The sequence below is a fragment of the Hyperoodon ampullatus genome, assembly GCF_949752795.1.
Source record: "Hyperoodon ampullatus genome assembly, chromosome: 4".
NCBI lineage: Eukaryota > Metazoa > Chordata > Mammalia > Artiodactyla > Ziphiidae > Hyperoodon > Hyperoodon ampullatus.
The window spans coordinates 118,708,548-118,729,982 of record NC_136917.1 but is presented as its reverse complement, the minus strand read 5'-3'; the positions used below and the strand labels follow the sequence as shown (position 1 = coordinate 118,729,982).

Genomic DNA, 21,435 nt, shown 5'->3' with positions numbered 1-21,435 from the left:
AAATTGGGTACAGTCTAAACTTTGTGATTCTCGTTAACTGAAAATAAAAGTACTTTTCCTCTCACTGAGTTTTCTACTTGTGCAAACATTGATTATGGTATGTCTGTGTTTAATATCTTGATTATAAAAATTTCTACCTCAATATACTGTTCAAATTGCATATGGAAATTAAATCTCCCACCTCATTTGTGATACTAGAAACATGAAGAGGTTGAATAAACTCAATTTGATAAAGAATCTGAAGGTATAAATTAAAAGGATAGTACTTCTATTTTTCCATTGGTTTTCAGTGTAAAATGAGAAGTTTCAGGGGGGAAAATTGGCTGTTAAAGCTCAGCGAGCATTTCTAATGGTACTTTTTAACTTTTTGATAAAAGCAGAAAGACAACAGGACATAGTTTTTTGTCCATTGAACCCTAAGCAGTAGAATTTCTTTTCAGAACTTCTGCTTGATAACAGCGATGGTGAAAGGATTATTAAAGTTCCTTAAGCACTTCACTTTTATTTTCATCAAATGAAATTTAAATAGTCTTTTCCTTTTCAGCTCTTCTTTAAAAAAAAAAAAAAAAAAAGTCCTTCAGAGACCATATTGCTGGTATTCCTGTTGGGAAATTACAAGAAAGAAGGGGGGGAAATTATGTCTTTTTTTTCTCATCACTTAAATTGACAAGCTTCTTCTAAACATCTTTTACCAGTAGACTACAAGTAGTGGCCATTAGAATCCTCAAGCCATTTGAAAATTGAAATGAAAACATGCATCTTAAATACATTTTACTGAATACCTACTGTGACTCAGGCACTGTGCTTGGTGCTAAGGATACATAAAGAAATTTTATGCTTCAAGGTGTTTTCAGTCTAGTTTGGTATAGAGGGTAGTGGACAGTATTAGAAGTCTGGAGTAAGCCTGCCTGTGTTCAAATCCCAGCTCCACAGCTTAGTAGCTTGTTAACCTTGGGCACCTTATTTAACTGGTATTTTCAGTTTTTATAAAATACAGCTAATAATAGACTTACCTTGTTGGATTGTTAAAAAAGGTATTGGCTAAAAATAAATTGGAACAGTGCCTGCTACAAAGTAAGCACTCCACATGCTAGCTACTGCTATTATTTTTAGAAGCAGTAGTAGTTTTTATTGTAATTATAATAGTATTCCCTCTTAGTGTTCTTCTCTCATGGCTTGTTAAAGAGAACAGTAATAGACATACCAGCATCTTATACAGAAATATAATTTAGAATAAAATAAATTCTTTCTGAAAATAAAAATTCCACAGGGCCATCCATACTCAGCAAGTGGAACAAGAACGTTTCCTGACATTTAATGATATTTTCCAGTAGTGTTAAATACCATATTAACACTTCTGTGCTACTTGGTAATCCAGTAAGATTCACTCAGTTCTTCATCCTCTAAGAGTAGTAAACCTCCAGAGGAGGCGCCTGACACATGGTAGGCTCTCAGTAACTATTTGCTAAATCAATAACTGGTTAGTTTTCTTCAGTCACCAGTGTTTTTATCGGGGGCTGAAATCATGCCTGCTACGTGTGCTGGTACTGATGAAAAGTGTATTGGTTACTAATACTTGGCTATAACATACCTTGGCAAAGCTGGGTATTCATACTTAAGACAACATCAAATTTCACGAAGGATTTATATGAGCAGCACCTGCTGGAAAAACTGTATTCTTTCTGACCATGTAAAATTAAAAGAGCAACTACAGAGTTTTGAAAGCCTCAGTCTAGTAGAGGCAGGACTTGGAGAAGTGACAGTTTTTAAAATGCTACAACAGTACTTCACATATTGTCACATTTGATATTTAAATTTTTCCATTGTCTTACCCATTTCTTGTAGTACGATTTCAGGTTCATCTCTTTAGAGATGTTTCTGTGGTCCTGGGAAGAGACAGTGGGACACATTGGATTTTACTTAATTATTTTAATCATCTTTTTACTGCTTTCAGTATGTGTGTGTAAATAAAGTAAAACCTCAGGAGTGAGATAGGGAAGGCTTAATTGTTTTTTCTTCTGACATCTCCACTTGAACCTCTGCAAGAGACAGCTTTTTCTAGTGGAGGCTTGTTGGTATAATGAAATGAGTGTGGACTCACCCATGATTTCGTGAAAACCAAATTCAGATTCCCCCACTTGCTAGCAAGTTATATAACGTCTAAACTTGTAAAACTGAGTAGCAGCATCTCAGAGTTGAGAAGGTTAATTGAAACAGTGTTGTTGATTCACACTTTTTTTTTAAACCTTGTAGAGAAACTTAACAGCATAAGATCGATTGCTACTATTACTATTTTTTCAGTAGTTGACTCAGTGAATGACAGCAGTTTAGGGTCACATTGTTGGAAACTCAGTATATATTTCCCAATTGTTGGTGCTTTTATAGAATGTATGCCTACTAAGAATCAGTGTTGGTAGGAATAATCTCTTAACAGACGGTAATTTTGAAGGGTAAATCAAACTATTTTAATGATTATCTCTAATTCTGGGTGATCTGGGTGAATGCTCCTATGTCCTAATGACATGGTTTTATTCTCATAAACTAAAGATTACTTCAAGATGCAACCACTCATACTCTGAAAAATGGCTTTAGATCATTTACCAAAATCATAGTTTTTGGCAGTTATCATTCTGCATCTGTCTTATTTTATAATCTAATGCTATAAAGTATTAGTAGGGCCAGTTAATTCATAAGCCTTTATTTGTACAGTATCTTCTTAGGGTTTCTTTAAATGTTGCCACCTTGCAGATTATTGGTTATTATGTATAAACCTTTCTAGTATGTTGGAATACTTAACTAGAAGAAAATATTTCTTGTGCAATAGAATCTCTTTGCATTGGCTGGTGATGAAGAACCAGAGGTACGGAAAAATGTGTGCCGGGCACTTGTGATGTTGCTTGAAGTTCGAATGGATCGCCTGCTTCCTCACATGCATAATATAGTTGAGGTAATAAAAGCAATTTAAAGGCTTTCTCCTCATCTTCCCCTCAAGAAAAATCTTGGGCACAAAACGTATAGTGTGAAACCACTGTCTTCCAATTTATTTGTCACATTTGTTGGGGGGGGACTATAAAAATTAGTTATGATCATCTTAAAGCTAAAAATTATCTTTATGGCGATTTTTCTCTCATGAGATATAAGATGTTATAGAGCGGAACGTTGTTTAAAGGAGTAGATAGCTTTTAACCAGTGTAACTAGGAAATATTTAGATTTGTATTTATTAGATATGGGTTAGGCCAATAAAACTGTAGTACTTAAAAGAGTTTGTTTTTGACCCATTTACTGGTAAATTGATCTGATCAACTTTTGATTTATGGTAACAGTGGTAACAATTTCTGAATAGAAAATACATAACCATTATAGTGAGTTCTAGCAGACCATTTAGATTTTAAAAGGCTCTCTTTCAGTCCTTATGTGATTAAAATAATTTTACTAGGATATTGTAATTACGTTGAGCACAGATAGTTGTAATTAAAGGAAGGAATACATGATAACATATAATTATTTTTAGGACAAAGTAATTTGTTGGGCAATACTCATTATTACTAGTCATACCTAGTTTTCATATTGCTGAATGTAGTTGTACTTAAAGGATGGCATCTAAGACTGGTTAGAAGAAGGCTAGCATTCATGATGTTCAGTAACTCCTTTTCTAAAACATTAGGAAAGATAGTTGTGGTGATAAGGATATGTAGCAGCAAAAGATGGGGATAAATGACCTTCTCTCTGTAAAGTGTTTAGAAGAAACAGGTGGGGTTGGTTGAGAGTTTAGTGAGAGTTTGGGGTTAACCAGAAAGTTGAGAAAGACATTTAATCATTTGCCACGTCACAGCTGGGGGACCTAATTTACAAGGCTACAGTTCTTTCTTCAGCAATACCCAGCATAGTAGTAGGACATGGTAGGGGCTAGCCTGTCACAGCAGTTGTGTTGCTGTATTTTGTCGTGTGAGATGTTTCATTCAAGAATTCATCACTTGACCCCAGATTCAGTCCCAGGTACATTGGGAATTCATGCCTTTGATTATGTTTATTTTGTTTTTGCATGTAAGGTTTTTTTTGGGGGGGGGGGGGATGTTGGCCATGCTGTGCACCTTGCAGAATCTTAGTTCCCTGACCAGGGATCGAACCCAGTGAGAGCGCCAAGTCCTAACCACTGGGCTGCAGGGAATTCCCGGTATGTTAGGTTTTTAAAAGAGGGGTAGATTTGGATAGATTTGGAGATCAGATTCTTCCTCCAACTTAAGAGTGGATTTGGCTTGGTATGTTCAAAGGACATGAAGGACATGATAAACCTATTTTGCTGGCAACTAAAAATTATATAGTTGACAAAGAAATGTCACTACTTTTTTCCAAATTAAAAATAAAATTAATTTTTGTAATTGTATAATGTGTATATATCTTTTTAAGTATGTGGAAGTATATACAGTTGACCCTTGAACAACACAGGTTTGAATTTCATGGGTCTACTCATACCCAGATTTCTTTTTACTAAATATGTACTGCAGTACTACACAACCCAAGATTGGTTGAATCTGCAGATGAGGAACTGGATACAGAGGAACTGTATATATAGAAGGTTGGCTATAAGTTATAGGTGGATTTTGACTGCTTGGAGGGTTGGCATGCCAACCTCCTCACTGTTCAAGGGGTAGTTGTAATTATAAGAGACAGCTTGGGTGGTTATGTTATAAAAAAAGATTGTCCATTTTATGAACGGTTTAATGGTGTTTTTTATTTTGATGCATCTGTGAAGACAGTTTTTGAATATTAATACTTTTTTAAAATCTCAGTGGTTTCATGAAACAATATACGCCTATATAGAAGCAGATAAACGTGAATTGGACACTTTACATTAGGCAACATTCTAAAGCAGTAGTTCTTAAGTTTGGCTGCTTTTTAGAATTGATTAGGAAGCTTTTTTAAAAAAATCCAAAACCTAAGTCGAGAACCACTGTAAAAGTGCAAGGCCCATAGCAAAGGGCCGTTAACTTGCTGAAATTAGATTAGGTTTATTTTAATTGTATGATTTAAAATGATTAATACTAAGCCTCCTTTGTTTACAGTACATGCTGCAGAGGACCCAAGATCAAGATGAAAATGTGGCTTTAGAAGCCTGCGAATTTTGGCTCACTTTGGCTGAGCAACCAATATGCAAAGATGTACTCATAAGGCATCTTCCCAAGTAAGTGTTCCTTCTTACAAATACTCCCTTGTTGTTAAATTTAGCAGTGATTCCTCATTTTCATATTTTTAGGTTACATTCTTATGCCATCAGGTAATGAAGTTCTAAAGAAGTAACACTTAATTTTGCTGATGCTATAAGTAAAGACATTTTTAAAGAAGCAGTTACTTTTGTTTTCTAAATTACATGAGGGTGGTTTATGCTGAATTATAACTAATTTTGGATAATCCATGGCACAATTTTTTATAATCTTATAACTTGACTATGGGGTCTCATGGATTTCCTACTAGTTGTGATGCTATGCAATTTTTGGTTAATCTGTTGTTACACCTATTTTTAACCCAGTGAATGCTGTTAAATCAGTTACTTTTTTAATATATTTTTTCCAGTCTTATTGAGATAAGTTGAATTTGATATAAAACAGCATATTAGTTTTAGGTGTACAACATAATGATTTCTTATATTAAAGTCAGTTACTTTTAAAAGTAATGCTCATGTTCTTTTGAAAATAAAGAAAATACAGGCTCATAAAAGAAAATTAAAATGTAGAAAACTTAAAATGTCTTGGATTTCCACCCCCTTGAGTCATCACTGTTAGTATTTTTGGTGTGTTGTCTTTTAATGTTTTTTTCTGTGTTAGTACCATATAACAAATGTGATATATTCAGAGTGTTTTGGGAAGAAATAAATTTGGTAGTATGTACATGGCATCTGGCTATAGTTGATGCTTAAATTTTTGATTTTACTATTTTATGGTTGGCTCTTTTCAGTTATTGTAGGTTGTGCACTTTCCTCCATGTCATTAGTCTTTAAACTTTCAGTACTGTTCTATCATGGTATGTGTACCATATATATATAATCGACTCTTCTTCTATTGTTGAATGTTTAGTTGTTTGCCCTTTTTTTTTTTAAACTCATAAATAATCCTGGACTGAGCATCTTTCTTTGCCCATAAGTAGTGATTTCTTTCAAGTAGAGTTCTTAGAAGTGATTTTTACCAAGGTCAAAGGGCCCTGAGCATTTTAAAGCATCTTCATAAATATTCCACATAGTTCTCTAGGGAAGTTATACCAGTTTACACCCCACCAGCAGGGTCCCATCTTGTCACAACTTTTGCAATCCATTAATCATAATTTTTCCAATCTTAGCCCTCTGGATGAGCAAAAAACAAAACCATGTGTTATAATATGTTGTTGTATTAGTGGAGTCAAATTTTTTTCAGAAGTTAGGGTACTTGGATATTCTCATTTTCATGTAGTTAGTTAAGTTCCTTTTCTTTTCCAATAAATTCTTTCCCTACCAAGAAAACAATGCCACCTATGTCTTATTCCAGTCAATCTAGAATTTATTTGGGAGTAACGTGCAAGGTGATGTGCTAAATGGATTTTTCTCCCCTTAGGAAATTCATATATTAATTATTCTCTTCTCCCTGATTTGTGATTCCAGTTTTATGATATGCTTGTTTCTTACCGTAGGATCATATAATTCTAAAAGTTATATAAACAGACATTAATTCTTATAAAACTGAAGAGATTTTATTAATGAAAACCTAAGCTGTAACATTAGGAGATGATAAGAGCAGTTATAGGTTGGTGGTCTCTTTCATTACCCTAATAAAATCTAAACATTGGTAAGCAACCAAGAACTTGGTAGCAGGCTAAAAGATCAGCAGTTCCCATTTAGTTGTGCTATGTGCGAACATTAAACAACCCATTCCAGTGATAAATGGATTTGAGTTATATGTCTTCCAAACCCCTGGTTTGGGAACCATTTTTAGATTAAATAAGACTGCTTTTATTTTTGGTTCAAATAATGTATTGTGAGGATGGGAAAATATCAACATCAGTCTGATCTGGAGATTAAAAACACAGTAAAAGAACTGTTTTTCCTAGATCTGTTAACCAGATTCTTGTTTAGTATGAGCAAAAAATGTTTGCTGAGGAATAAAAATTGTTAATGTGATGAGATCTTTCTTATTAAAATGAATTCACATAGAAAGCATTAATGTAATAAAGAGTCAGGTTAAATTCTTTTATCTTTCTGGGCTGTGTCGTGTATTCTTGTTTTTTCTTTTCCTTTTTCTGTTTTTTTTTTTTTTTTTTTTTTTTTTTTTAAGCCAGTACTATGCTCTGTTGATTATTGAACATTTGCTAATATATTTTGTTATCTGGTAGAACGGGTCTTCTTTTTTTTCCCTGAATTATTTTGTTTTTTTCCCACCTTTATTCTTGTACATTAATATCTCCTGGGGCTTATTTATGAATTAATCCATGTAAAACAACTAACTCAGTGCTTGGCATATACTTAAGTACTCAGTAAACATTCATTGTTGGTATTCATTGTTGCCTTTATTCATTGTTGCCTTTCCATGATGTTGCATTAAAATTCTCTTCTTGTTTTCTACATGAAGCTTCAGGAGAAAGCTTCTTAACAATTAGATTTTTTTAAAATAATGGTCTGCTTTGTATGATTGGAATTTGTCAGACACATGCCATATTGCCACGTGGTCACAGTTAACTCCAGTATCTCTTTCCTACCTCACTTTTTGACTTGCCCTGCCTTATCAGTCCCTTATTTCCTACACATCTTCTTATTCTTTCTCTATGTGGCACAGATATCATGATCCACAAATCAACAGTACTGACCATAAACCTCCAGCTGCCCCCTGCTCTGGATTAATCGAACTGTCTTTGCTACTTCTTAAATACTGTTGGGAAAAGTTACACTGCCAGGAGGATTGGTGGCTATAGAAATCCATGGTCTTCAACATCAAGTGGACCCTTCATACCATCTGCCAATTTTTCCTGTTCCAGATCAGCTTTTATCTTCCATTCACCAGAGCAACTATTTGATACCTTTATCACTCTTCTGAAGTTCTCTTCATTCATCTTGAGCACTTCTGCTTTGTAGGGAAAACAGGTGACCCTTCACGTTTTGCCCAAAACTTATAGATATATTTTCATGTGAATTGTCTTCTTGCTAACCAGGCTTTCTATTTATGGTCTTGGATAGCATAATTTTTTTCTTATCCTTAGGGACCTCACTCTATCAAATAGATAAATTCTCTCTAAACTTTTCCCTCTCTGCTGCCTTAACTTTTTAACTGGCTGCAGTTTCTTTCATCTTAAAAAGATTCAAAGAATAGATGGGGCTCACTGTCTTTACTTCTTTACCTCACTTCAGGTGAACTCTTCAATGTTTTATGGTCTGCCATCCATCCTTATCATTTTCGTGAAATTATTGACAAAGATCGTAAATGATTTAACTGTTGGTGATCCAAATGGACTTGGTTCTCTTGCAAGATTCCTGTAGCTTACACAGTGTGGTTCTGTGTATTATAATTTTATCTACTTACGGTATACTAGCTATAATGTTGAATTACTACCGTTAATCTATTTTAGAATTTAGAAGGACTTTGAACATGAAAGTTTGGGTGGCTCATATTTTCCTTTTTACAAATTTGAAATCCCACTGCTTCCTTTTTACTGTTAGTATTCCTTTGGTTAATGAGGGCTTGCAAAATTACCTCACTGAAAGTAGAGGTGTGCTTAAAATTGGTTTCATACATGTTTATTTAGTGTGTGTTAAAGCGTGTAACTATTTGAAGTAAAGCCACAACAAACACTGAGGACATGAATGTGGACAGAGATTTTTACATCTGGGGTAAAGAAAGGAAATTTACTTAACATTTATGGCCTTGTGGAAATAATATTACCTCTCTGAGCTTTAGTTACTCATTTGTAAAATAGGGATCATAATACTTTTCTCACTAGGGTATTAAGAAGGTGCTTTATTAGTAACCCCACAGCTGGTACTCATGAGTCTTTTGCCTGTTCACACTTTCCATGCCCCCCAGAACAATGAAAGGTAGAATTTGGAAGCAGTGGACTGTGGACATTGTTACGTGTTTCCAAAGTATTCTCATACCTTTTGTCCTCAGTAGACTCATTTCAGTGTGTATGATTGGACAGTGAGGAAACAAATCAAAGTTTAAGAAAGCTGTCCAAGATAAAAACATCATAGCTACAAAAGGAACTGAAATTAGTATTTTGATCTTTACTTAACATGTTTTGATATATTTTTTTTAACTAGTCATCATAAATATTTCAGTATACCTGGAATTCTGTGTTTACAGACATTATGGTTCCCTTTTGGTGACAACATAATACTTCAGATTAGATATAATATTCTGATTTATTTAACTATTTTCTTATTGGAAGCTTAAGTTCTTAATGTCTTAAGAAGTTAGAATTTAAATTTCCAAACTTTTTATCAGACTGTGATAACCTTGTTGGTAGAGATCTTTTTTTCCTTTTTGATTTATTTCTTTTGGATTAATTCCTTTAAGTTTACTGTTTTATATTTTAAACACTGTCATCTCTTATTAAAAGGAATACAAATACTGAATGTAGGCTTATTGTAAAATTGTCACACCATTTAGAAATAAAGTAGAAGATGGATACCGTCCCTTTTTAGCCCACTCACTCACCTCTCTGAAGACAGCAGTTTATTGTATAGCCTTCCTAGATAGTATGTGTATATGTTATTGTATAGGTAATCTAATTTTTTAAATAATTTTTATTGGAGTATAGTTGATTTACAATGTTGTGTTAAGTATCAGATGTACAGCAAGCGAATCAGTTTTATATATATATATATACACACACACATATATACGTATATATACACACACACACACATATCCACTCTTTTTTAGATTCTTTTCCAATGTAGGCCATTACAGAGTATTTACTAAGTAGAGTTCCCTGTGCTATACAGTAGGTCCTTATTAGTTATCTATTTTATATATAATAGCGTGTATATGTCTATCCCAATCTCCCAATTTATCCCTGTCCCCCTTCCTCCTTGGGAACCATAAGTTTGTTTTCTACATCCCTGACTCTTTGTGTTTTGTAAATAAGTTCCTATGTACCATTTTTTTAGTCTCCATATATAAGTGATATCATATGATATTTGTCTTTGACTGACTTCACTCAATATAACAGTCTCTAGGTCCATCCATGTTGCTGCAAATGGCATTGTTTCGTTCTTATTTATGGCTGAGTAATATTCCATTGTATATATGTACCACATCTTCCTTATCCATTCCTCTGTTGATGGACATTTAGGCTCCTTCCACATCCTGCCTGTTGTAAGTAGTGCAGTGAACATTGGGGTGCGTGTATCTTTTCGAATTATGTTTTTCTCCACATATATGCCCAGGAGTGGAATTGCTGGATCATATGGTAGCTCTATTTTTGTTTTTTAAGGAACCTCCATACTCTTCTCTATAGTGGTTGTACCAGTTTACATTCCCACCAACAGTGTAGGAGGGTTCCCTTTTCTCCACACTCTCTCCAGCATTTATTGTTTGTAGATTTTTTGATGATGGCCATTTCTGACTGGTGTGAGGTGATACCTCATTGTAGTTCTGATTTGCATTTCTCTAATAATTAGTGATGTTGAGTATCTTTTTATGTGCTTTTTGGCCAGCTGTATGTCTTCTTTGGAGAAATGTCTGTTTAGATCTTCTGCCCGTTTTGGATTGGGTTGTTTGGTTTTTTGATATTGAGCTGCATGAGCCATTTGTAAATTTTGGAGATTAATCCCTTGTTGGTTGCTTCATTTGCAAATACTTTCTCCCATTCTGGGGGTTGTCTTTTTGTTTTGTTTATGCTTTCCTTTGCTGTACAAAGGCTTTTTTAAGTTTAATTAGATCCCTTTTGTCTTTGTTTTTATTTTCATTACTCTAGGAGGTGGATCAAAAAAGTCTTGCTGCAATTTATGGCATAGAGCGTTCTGCCTGTATTTTCCTCTTAAAAGTTTTATAGTGTCTGGCTTTACATGTAGGTCTTTAATCCATTTTGAGTTTACTTTTGTGTATGGTGTTAGGGAGTGTTCTAATTTCAGTCTTTTACACGTAGCTGTCCAGTTTTCCCAGCACCACTTATTGAAGAGAGTATCTTTTCTCCATTGTATATTCTTGCCTCCTTTGTCATGAATTAGGTGACCATAGGTGTGTGGTTTTATCTCTGGACTTTCTATCCTGTTCCGTTGATCTATTTTTCTGTATTTGTGCCAGTGCCATACTGTTTTTATTACTGTAGCATTGTAGTATAGTCTGAAGTCAGAGAGCATGATTCCTCCAGCTCCATTTTTCTTTTCTCAAGATTGCTTTGGCTGTTTGGGATCTTTTGTGTTTCCATACAAATTGTAAAAGTGTTCATTCTAGTTCTGTGAAAAATGTTATCGGTAATTTGATAGGGACTGCATTGAATCTGTAGATTGCTTTGGATAGTATAGTCATTTTGACACTAGTGATTCTTCCAATCCAAGAACATGGTCTCTCCATCTGTTTGTGTCATCTTTGATTTCTTTTATCCGTATCTTATAGTTTTCTGAGTACAGGTCTTTTGCCTCCTTAGGTAGGTTTATTGCTAGGTATTTTATTCTTTTTGATTTGATGGTAAATGGGATTGTTTCCCTAATTTCTCTTTCTGATCTTTCATTGTTAGTGTATAGGAATGCAAGAGATTTCTGTGTATTAATTTTGTATCCTGCAACTTTACCCAGATTCATTGATGAGCTCTAGTAGTTTTCTAGTAGCATCTTTAGGATTTTCTATGTAGAGTGTCATGTCATCTGCAAACAGTGACAGCTTTACTTCTTTTCCATTTTGGATTCCTTTATTTCTTTTTCTTTGATTGCTGTGGCTAGGAATCTCTCATTATTTTTATCTTAAATGGAAATGTGCTTTATGTGTTTTACACCTAGAGGGCTTTTTGTTTTTTCAACTTTACTTAATTTGTTTGTTTGTTTGTTTTTGGCTGTGCTGCATCCAAAAATAAGATCCTTGCAGGATCTTAATTCTCCAACCAGGGATTGAACACTGGGCCCTAGCAGTGAAAGCGCAGAGTTGTAACTGCTGGACTGCTGGGGAATTCCCAACTGTAATTTATTTTTAACCAAGCCCTTAATGATGGACATTTAGATTGTTTCCATTGTTCTTGTTCTTGCATCAGGGAACATTGGTCTTTAAAAATTGGGAATATTTGTTCATATATTTAGGATAAATTCTTAGGGGAAAAATTGAAAAAAAAATTATTGTTTTTATTTCTAAGCACTCTTGATAAGCTATCTTATCCCCACTAAGATTCCATCCAGTAGATCCCATGCATGAGTATTTAAAAGGCCTGAGATACATATTGGGAGTACTCATCATTTGAGAAGGGCAGACAAAGAACATGCTGTAAGGCAGTATTAGCAGTGGTGGTTGTTTTATTGGTATTATTAGTATTCATGAGGTTGTTAAGACTTTGAGATCTTTAGATCTTTGTTTCATGAATTCATTTCTTTACAGGTTGATTCCTGTGTTAGTGAATGGCATGAAGTACTCAGATATAGATATCATCCTACTTAAGGTAAGGAAACTATTTCCTGATGAATAGGGAAGATTATTTTTATTGACTTAGTAGATCTTTGGATTTGACTAACAGAACATTTATTTAGAGTAGGCCCTATGTAAATAGGCTTTCTGTTATATAGTATGCTACGGAGTTCAAAGATAATGAATTTGGGTGGTAATAGATTCTGGCTTAATTGGAACTAACTAGACGGTGACACTAATAGAGTTCGCATCCATTTCCTGTTAATACAAATTGTTTGGAGTTTATTTTAAAATATGTTAAATATGTTCTGATCTTGATTCAGATACTCTAGATTATACCAGCTGGTGGGAAACCATACAATGTGGTTTGAAAGTGCCTGATATCTAACATGGGTTATGTGATAGCCTATTCTCCCCTTCACAAAGAACAATTTTCTGCCCAGGGGAGTGGTTCTTAATGAAGAGGTATACAGTTGACCCTTGAAAATGGGATGTTAGCAGCATTGACCTTCAGCGCAGTCAGAAATCCCTGTATAAGTTTACAGTTGGCCCTCCGTGTCCATGGTTCCATATCTGCAGATTCAGCCAACCATGGATTATGTAGTAGTGTTAAGACTTCATTTATTGGAAAGAAATCTGCATGTTAGTGGACTCGCACAGTTCCAACCCATATAGTTCAAGAGTCAACTGTATTCCAAAATAATATGCATAACCCCATCTCTGAATATTCTCATTCTTTTACTGATATACATATTAGCTTATAATGAATATAACCAAAATCTTCCTTTAAAAAAAATATACAGGGTGATGTTGAAGAAGATGAAACAATTCCTGATAGTGAACAGGACATAAGGCCACGTTTTCATCGATCAAGGACAGTGGCTCAGCAGCATGATGAAGATGGAATTGAAGAGGAAGATGATGATGACGATGAAATTGATGATGATGATACAATTTCTGACTGGAATCTAAGTAAGTTAGAGAGGGAGAAGCACAGTCGCCTGCTTTGATAACAGTTTTGTTGAGAAATAATGCATATATCATACAGTGCCCTCATATCATACAATTCACATACCATACAAAAGGATATAGTTGAGTGGCTTTTAGTGTATTCACAGAGTTGTGCAACCATCACCACAGTAAATTTTGGAACATTTTTATCACCCCGAAAAGAAACCCCGTACCCATTAGTAGTCACTCCCATTTTCTTCCAGTTCGCTAGCCTTAAGCAACGACCAGTCTATATTCTGTCTCTAGGAACTGTTCTGGGCATTTCCTACAAATGGAATTACACAAAAAGTGGTACTGACTTATCTGTTCATCATTTGATGGACATTTTGTTTCCCCCCTTTGGCTATTGTGAGTAATGATGCTGTGAACAGTTATGTAAAGTTTGATGTGTAAACGTAAGTTTTCAATTCTCTTGGGTATATACCCAGGAGTAGGATTACTGGGTCATATGGTAACTTTATGGTTAGCCTTTTGAGGTACTACCAGGCTGTTTTTCAAAGTCGCTCCACCATTTACATTCCCCCCCAGCAGTGTCTTAGGGCTTCAGGTTCTCCACATGCTTGCCAATACTTTTGGGGTGTCTTTTTCTGTTATAGCCATTCTGGATGTGAAATGATAATCTTATTGTGGGTTTGTTTTTGTATTTTCCTGACGGGTCTGCTCTTCATTTACTTGTCATTTTATTCCTTAAAAAGACTATCTCACACTGTCATTTCTCAAAGGGGTATATATTTTGTTTGATACTATGAAGTAGAAACATTGACCAGCTTTTCCTGTTTTCCTAACATAAACTTATTTTTTTGTGTGATAATTTGCATGAAAATTGGTTGATTATCATGCAGTTTTCCAAAATGATATAAATTGCTTTTGTCATATTCAGACTTACAAATATGCTTTTTTAAATCTTAGTTTTCAACCTTACCTGCAAATCCACATCATATGTTAAGCCTGCATTCTGGGCCACATACTAATTAGATAACTCTGGGGAGAATCTAGACACCTGTGTTTTGCTTTTGCTTGTGTACTGGTTTTTAAATCTTGCTGCTCTAGTTCACAGCACGTTTCACGTTTTGGGCCATGTAATTCTTTGTTGTGGGGTCATCCTGTCCATAATAGGATTTTGAGCAGCAGCCCTGATCTCTGCCCAGTAAATGGCAGTAGCGCAGGAGGTGGGGGGAGAACACACACAAAATTGTGACAACCAGCAGTGTCTCGAGACATTGCCAAATGTTCCTTGGGACACAAAATCACCCCCAGTTGAGAACCACGCTGTGATTCAGAGCGTTGAGGTTTCTAGTAACTAACTGATAGAGCAATTAAGGACATGAATCATCAGCTTGAACTGTGTAAATTATTTGGAATAATGCTGATTACTGCCCATGTAGTTTCCTATAACTAACGGTTCCTTAGAGTGACTAACGTGCCCAGCCCTAGGCCAAGGACCTTGTATGCCTGTCACATTTAATCTTTCCAACAGCCTTGGGTAGGTAAAAATACTGCAAAAAGAGAAACTTCCTAAGGTTAGCTTAGCTAGTACTGGTGGCGCATGTAATTTTGGAACCCAAACCTCACACAACAAGAGAACCCAAGGTCTTCATTACTACCACAGAATTACCTCCCAGTGTATCCCTACTTTAAGGTTGGTGGGGAGCATGCATTAAGATTTAATGTAGATAACTGCAAAAGTAATAATGTGTGTTGAATTGGAGGGGGGAATACTTCCTTTTCACATCCCACCCATCTGTGCTCTTCCAGAAGTTTTTCTATACAGATACAGAAAAACGGGTATACAGGCTTAACCTCCTTTTGTTTCGCTTCGCTTTCTTGCATTTCATAGATAACTGCATTTTTTATAAAGTGAACGTTCGTAGCAAACCTGCACTGATCAAGTTTGTTGGCGCCATTTTTCCAACAGCATTTACTTACTTTGTGACGCTGTCACATTTTGGTAATTCTTGGAATACTGCAAGCCTTTTTGTTATTATATTTGTTAGGGCAGTCTGTGCTGAGTGATCTTTGTTGTTACTGTTGTAATTTTGGGGGGGCTGCGTGAACCATGCTCATATAAGACAGCAAACTTACTAATTAGTAAATGTTGTGTGTGTTCTGACTGCTCCACCCACAAGCCATTCCCCTTCTCTCTCCCTCTCCTTGAGTGTCCCTGTTCTCTGAGACACAACAATATTGAAATTAGACCAATTAATAACCCTTCAATGGCCTCTAAGTGTTCAAGTGAAAGGAAGAGTTAGTTGCATGTCTCTCACTTTACTTTATTTTTATTTATTTTATTTTATTTTTGGCTGCGTTGGGTCTTTGTTGCTGGGCGCAGGCTTTCTCTGGTTGCGGTGAGCGGGGGCTACTCTTCATTGCAGCGCATGGGCTTCTCATTGCGGTGGCTTCTCTTGTTGCGGAGCACGGGCTCTAGGCGTGTGGGCTTCAGTAATTGCGGCACACAGGCTCTGTAGTTGTGGCGCACGGGCTTAGTTGCTCCGCGGCATGTGGGATCTTCCCGGACCAGGGCTTGAACCCGTGTCCCCTGCATTAGCAGGCGGATTCTTAACCATTGCGCCACCAGGGACGCCCCACGTCTCTCACTTTAAATCAAGAGTTAGAAATGATTAAGCTGGGACTTTAAGCCCGCGAACTGCAGCTACTGAAGCCCGTGCACCTAGAGCCCATGCTCCGCAACAAGAGAAGCCACCACGATGAGAAGCCTGTGCACCACAATGAAGTAGCCCCTGCTCACCGCAACTAGAGAAAGCCTGCGCGCAGCAACGAAGACGCAATGCAGCCAAAAAATCAATCACCTAATTAATTAAAAGAAATGATTAAGCTTAGTGAGGAAGGCATGTAGAAACTGCGGTAGGCCAGAAGCCAGGCCTCTTGCACCAGTTAGCCAAGTTGTGAGCAAAAGAAAAGTTCTTGAAGGAAATTAAAAGTGCTACTCCAGTGAACACACAAAAACAAAACAGCAAAACAGCTTGAATGCTGATAAGGAGAAAGTTTTTGTGGTTAACCAGCCACAACATTCCCTTAAGCCAAACCTAGTCCAGAGCAAAGCCCTAACTCTCTTCAATTCTCTGAAAGCTGAGAGAGGCGAGGAAGCTGCAGAAGAAGAGGTTGGTTCTTGAGGTTTAAGGAAAAAAGTCTTTATATCTCTATAACATAATGCAGGGTAAATCAGCAAATGCTGATGTAGAAGCTGCAGCAAGTTATCCAGAAGATCTGACTAAGATAATTAATGAAGGTGGCTGCACAAAGCAACAGATTTTCAATGTAGACAAAAGAGCCTTCTGTTGGAAGAAGATGCCATCGAAGACTTTCATAGCTAGAGAGTAGAAGTCAGGCACCTGGCTTCAAAGGGCAGGCTGATTCTTGTTAGGGGCTGATGCAGCTGGTGACTTTTAAGTTGAAGCCAGTGCTCATCTACCATCCTGAAAATCCTACAGTCCTTGAGAATTACACTAAATCTACTCTGTGCTCTATAAATGGAACAAGAAAGCCTAGATGATAGCACATTTGTTTATGACAAGGTTTACTGCATATTTTAAGCCTACTCTTGACACCTACTGCTCAGAAAAAATGATTTCTTTAAAAATATTACTGCTCATCGACAAAGTACCTGGCCACCCAAGAGCTCAGGTGGAGAAGTACAATGAGGTTCATGTTTTTTTCACATCTGCTAACACAGCATCGATTCTGCAGTCCATGGATCAAGGAGTAATTTCAACTTTCAAGTCTTATTATTTAAGAAATACACTTTGTAAGGCTATAGTTGCCATAGGTAGTGATTCTTCTGAAGGATCTGGGCAAAGTAAATTGAAAACCTTCTGGAAAGGATTCACCATTCTAGATGCCATTAAAAATATTTGTGATTAACAGAAAGATCAGAATATTAGCATTACATTAACAGGAGTTTGGAAGAAGTTGATTCTTCTTAGGGGGTTCAAGACTTCAGTGGAGAAGGTAACTGCAGATGTTGTGGAAATAGCAAAAGAACTAGAATTAGAAGTGGAGCCTGAAGATGTGAGCTCATTGCTACGTCTCATGAGAAAACTTTCATGGATGAGGAATTGCTTCTTATGGGTGAGCAAAGAAACTGCTTTTTCTTGAGATGGAATCTACTCCTGGTGAAGATGCTTTGAAGATTGTTGAAATGACAACTGAGGATTTAGACTATTACATAGTGTTGGTTGATGAAGCAGCGGGAGTGTTTGAGAGGATTGATTCCAATTTGAAAGAAGTTCTACTGGGTAAAATGCCATCAAACAGCACTCCGTGCTACAGAGAAGTCGTTCATGAGAGGAAGAGTCAGTTGATGCAGCGAACTTCACTGTCGTCTTATTTAAGAAACTGCTTATAGCCACCCCAGCCTTCAGCAGCCACCACCCTGATCAGTCAGCAACGACCAACATCAAGGCCAGACCCTCCACAGAAAGATTACAGTTTTTCGAAGGTTCAGATAATGGTTAGCATTTTTTAGCTATAAAAATATTTTAGTTAAGGTATGTACATGGTTTATAGACATAAAGCTATTACACACTTCAGTAGACTACAGTACAGCATGAACATAACTTTTATATGCACTAGGAAACCAAAAAGTTCAATTGACTCACTTTGTTGTGGTGGTCTAGAACTGAACCTGCAATATCTGAGGTAGGCCTATGTCTTCTTTTTAGGAGGGGAGGCTGATTTTCTAGAAGTGAAATCAGATCATATGTACTCTGCTGATTCTTTTCCATATATCATGCAACTCATTCTGTGTCAGTACATAAATATTTCATTCTGTTTCCTGGCAGTATAATATTCATATGAATGGATCTACCATACAGTATAACTAAGACCCTTTTGATGAGTAAGGTGTTATTTCTGGCCAACGTAACAGCTTTATTTAAAAAAAAAAAAAAAAAAGGCAGTCGTATACAGGATAAAATATCTTCATAATTAGTTTGCTAATTCTTGGTCATAAAGTATTCTTGTCAATAGAATTTTTTTTCCTGTGACAGACTACCTCCGATTTAATTGAATTCTTTAAAACTTTGTAGAGGTAAAAATGAAGTGTTGTACATACAACAAATTTTATCTGTATATAGATACAGATAGATTTATAGATATATACCTATAAATGATAATGGAAGTTAATGTAATGTCTTTGAATTAAATATTTCCTTAGGAAAATGTTCTGCGGCTGCCCTAGATGTTCTTGCAAATGTGTATCGTGATGAGCTTTTGCCACATATTTTGCCCCTTTTGAAAGAATTACTTTTTCATCATGAATGGGTTGTTAAAGAATCAGGCATCTTGGTTTTAGGAGCAATTGCTGAAGGTAAGTCTAAATCAAACTTGAACTGTAAAGTCCTCAATAGGTGCTAATGTGACTAGGCTACTTTAAGGACTTGTTACTCTATAAGCAGAAACTGTTCACGTACTTTGCTGTCTTATGTTGCTAATAAGACTATTGAAGTAGATGAGACTATGATCCACATTAACCTTAAAAACGATATTTGAGTCTAAAAGCCATCTTAGGATAAGTTTTTACTTTGAGCTAGTTAATTATTATTAAACAACCATAGACTGACTTATAACCCCAGCCAGATATTTTGCAAATGCTTTTGTTATAATAAAGAGAACAGAATGAGAGGATTCTGATGTCAGAAGCATCCCTGTTGCTAGAAAAATAACTTCCATAGGTAAGTGTAAGAAACGTAAGTCAAGTGTCATCGTCCTCTATAAAGGATTATTATTCTGTCCTAGCTGTAAACATCTATCTACAAGAAACTGAAGCATTTTACAGGCATTTTTGAAAGCCATAATTTCTGTAGCAGAAGTAAAATAAGCTTTCCTAATCCTACTGAAAGATACTTAAAGAGCAGTTAGTGCTCATTTCAGTTGTTTCTTTAAAATAATTTTGGAACAGATTATTGCAATGTATTTATTGGAATGGAGATGATCTGAATATGTTTCATGAATGCACGTATCAGTTTAGTATTCAACTGAAATAATTTTGTTTTAACCAAATTTCAGCACTTCCTGAAATAGTTCTGTGGGTTTTTTTCCTAGGTTGCATGCAGGGCATGATTCCATACCTACCTGAGCTCATTCCTCACCTTATTCAGTGCCTCTCTGATAAAAAGGCTCTTGTGCGTTCCATAACGTGCTGGACTCTTAGCCGCTATGCACACTGGGTAGTCAGCCAGCCCCCAGACACGTACCTGAAGCCATTAATGACAGAACTGCTAAAGCGTATCCTGGATAGCAACAAAAGAGTACAAGAAGCTGCCTGCAGGTGAGACATTCATAACGAAATGTTCATTGTGGGAGATGGGAGTGTGGGTATTTCAGGGAGAAGCTTAATTTTCAAGCTTGTGATGGAATGTTGATATTAAACCACTAATGGGGTTTTTGTTATCTGTATCTTTGACCTGATGGTTTTATAAATCCAAATGAGACTCTACCTAGACATGCATATTTGCTGTTTCTTCACATTTTTTTTTCCTTAGTGGCTTTAACAGTAGCATCATCTTCCACCCTAATTCCTACACAGATATCTGGAGTGGAAGTGGCAAGGGTCCTACTCTTGAAGGAATAAAAAAGTTTGAGCAGAGTGACATTATTAGTCGACAGGTCAACTGTGATAACTAAGTTGCCACATAGTGATTCAACTCCAGTAGCCACTCTGTCAGTTGCATTTGGGGCCATCTCTCTTTTTACATCAGATCAGCAGTTAGTTTCATTACTACCAGCATTTCCGTTTTCTGGAACAAACCTTCACGTTCTAAAAAGGCTTGCCACCTAATGTTTATTGTTCTTAATTTTTCAAATAGAATTGCTTTTACTGTTGACTTTGTTAATAAGAAGAAATAGCTGTTGAAAGAGAGGAAAGTAAATTTCAGTGTAGCTGGACTTTTACCAGATCTGAAGCAAAAATGTCTGGAAGAGTCCTAATTCGTAATGATGTGAAAGAAAGTTAAACAAAGGAGCTTTGGTGATTAATAGCACTCAGTTTTTTTTCAAGCTGGGGGGAGGATACCGATTATGCTTGGTTTCCTGTAGATTATTCATTCAGCAAGGTTTTTTTTAGTTCTCTACTCATTGTTAGGCATATATTAAATGCCGAGCTTACAGTCTCTGCGTCTTAAATTTTACAGGCTAGTAGGGTATACTGAACAACTAAATAATTATAATTTGTGGAAAGTGCCATGAAGGAAATAGCTATAGCTCAGTGTTAATGAATAAGACTTCAGTTAACAAATGGCTTAAGCCTATCATTTTAGGAAATTCTTACCTGGCTAGAACAGAAGAAAATAACCTTAATTTTACAAATGAAGGGCCAGATACACCTTAAAAGTCGAGACACATTTAGGTATAAATTGAAGTAATTGCCCTGAGGCCCTGGAGTTTGTTCGTTTCTTGTATATTTGTCCTAATAAAATAAGCTGCAAATAAACAAATTTATAATAACAAATGCACTGTGCATTCTAATGTATAGTGTGGAGTCTAGAGAAAATTTTTTAAACTTTACTGAGGAATAAATGACAAAAATAATTGCATATACTTGAAGTGTACCACATGTTGATTTTGATATACATGAGCATGGTAGAACAGTTACCAAGATCAAGATCCTGTAGTTAACATGGGTAACTCTTTTTTCTGTGAGAATGCTTAAGATCTACTCAGCAACTTTCAAGTATACAGTGCTGTGTTAACTATAGTCACTATGCTGTACATTAGATCATTAGAATTTATTCCTTTTTTTCTTTTTTTCTAACTTTTTTTATACAGCAGGTTCTTATTAGTTATCTATTTTATACATATTAGTGTGTATGTGTCAATCCCAATCTCCCAATTCATCCC

At 35.9% G+C, this 21,435-nt stretch overlaps 1 protein-coding gene across 1 annotated transcript in view; it reads left to right on the top strand.

The window, feature by feature from the left end:
* Positions 1-21,435, top strand: part of TNPO1 (transportin 1) — a 50,648-nt gene that overhangs the window by 13,889 nt on the left and 15,324 nt on the right. The window contains exons 7-13 of the mRNA XM_079701605.1: positions 2,825-2,947; positions 5,065-5,183; positions 12,544-12,604; positions 13,374-13,542; positions 18,755-18,907; positions 19,642-19,867; positions 20,082-20,205. Of these exons, the coding sequence (XP_079557731.1) occupies positions 2,825-2,947; positions 5,065-5,183; positions 12,544-12,604; positions 13,374-13,542; positions 18,755-18,907; positions 19,642-19,867; positions 20,082-20,205 (975 nt within the window). The remainder of the gene's footprint in view (positions 1-2,824; positions 2,948-5,064; positions 5,184-12,543; positions 12,605-13,373; positions 13,543-18,754; positions 18,908-19,641; positions 19,868-20,081; positions 20,206-21,435) is intronic.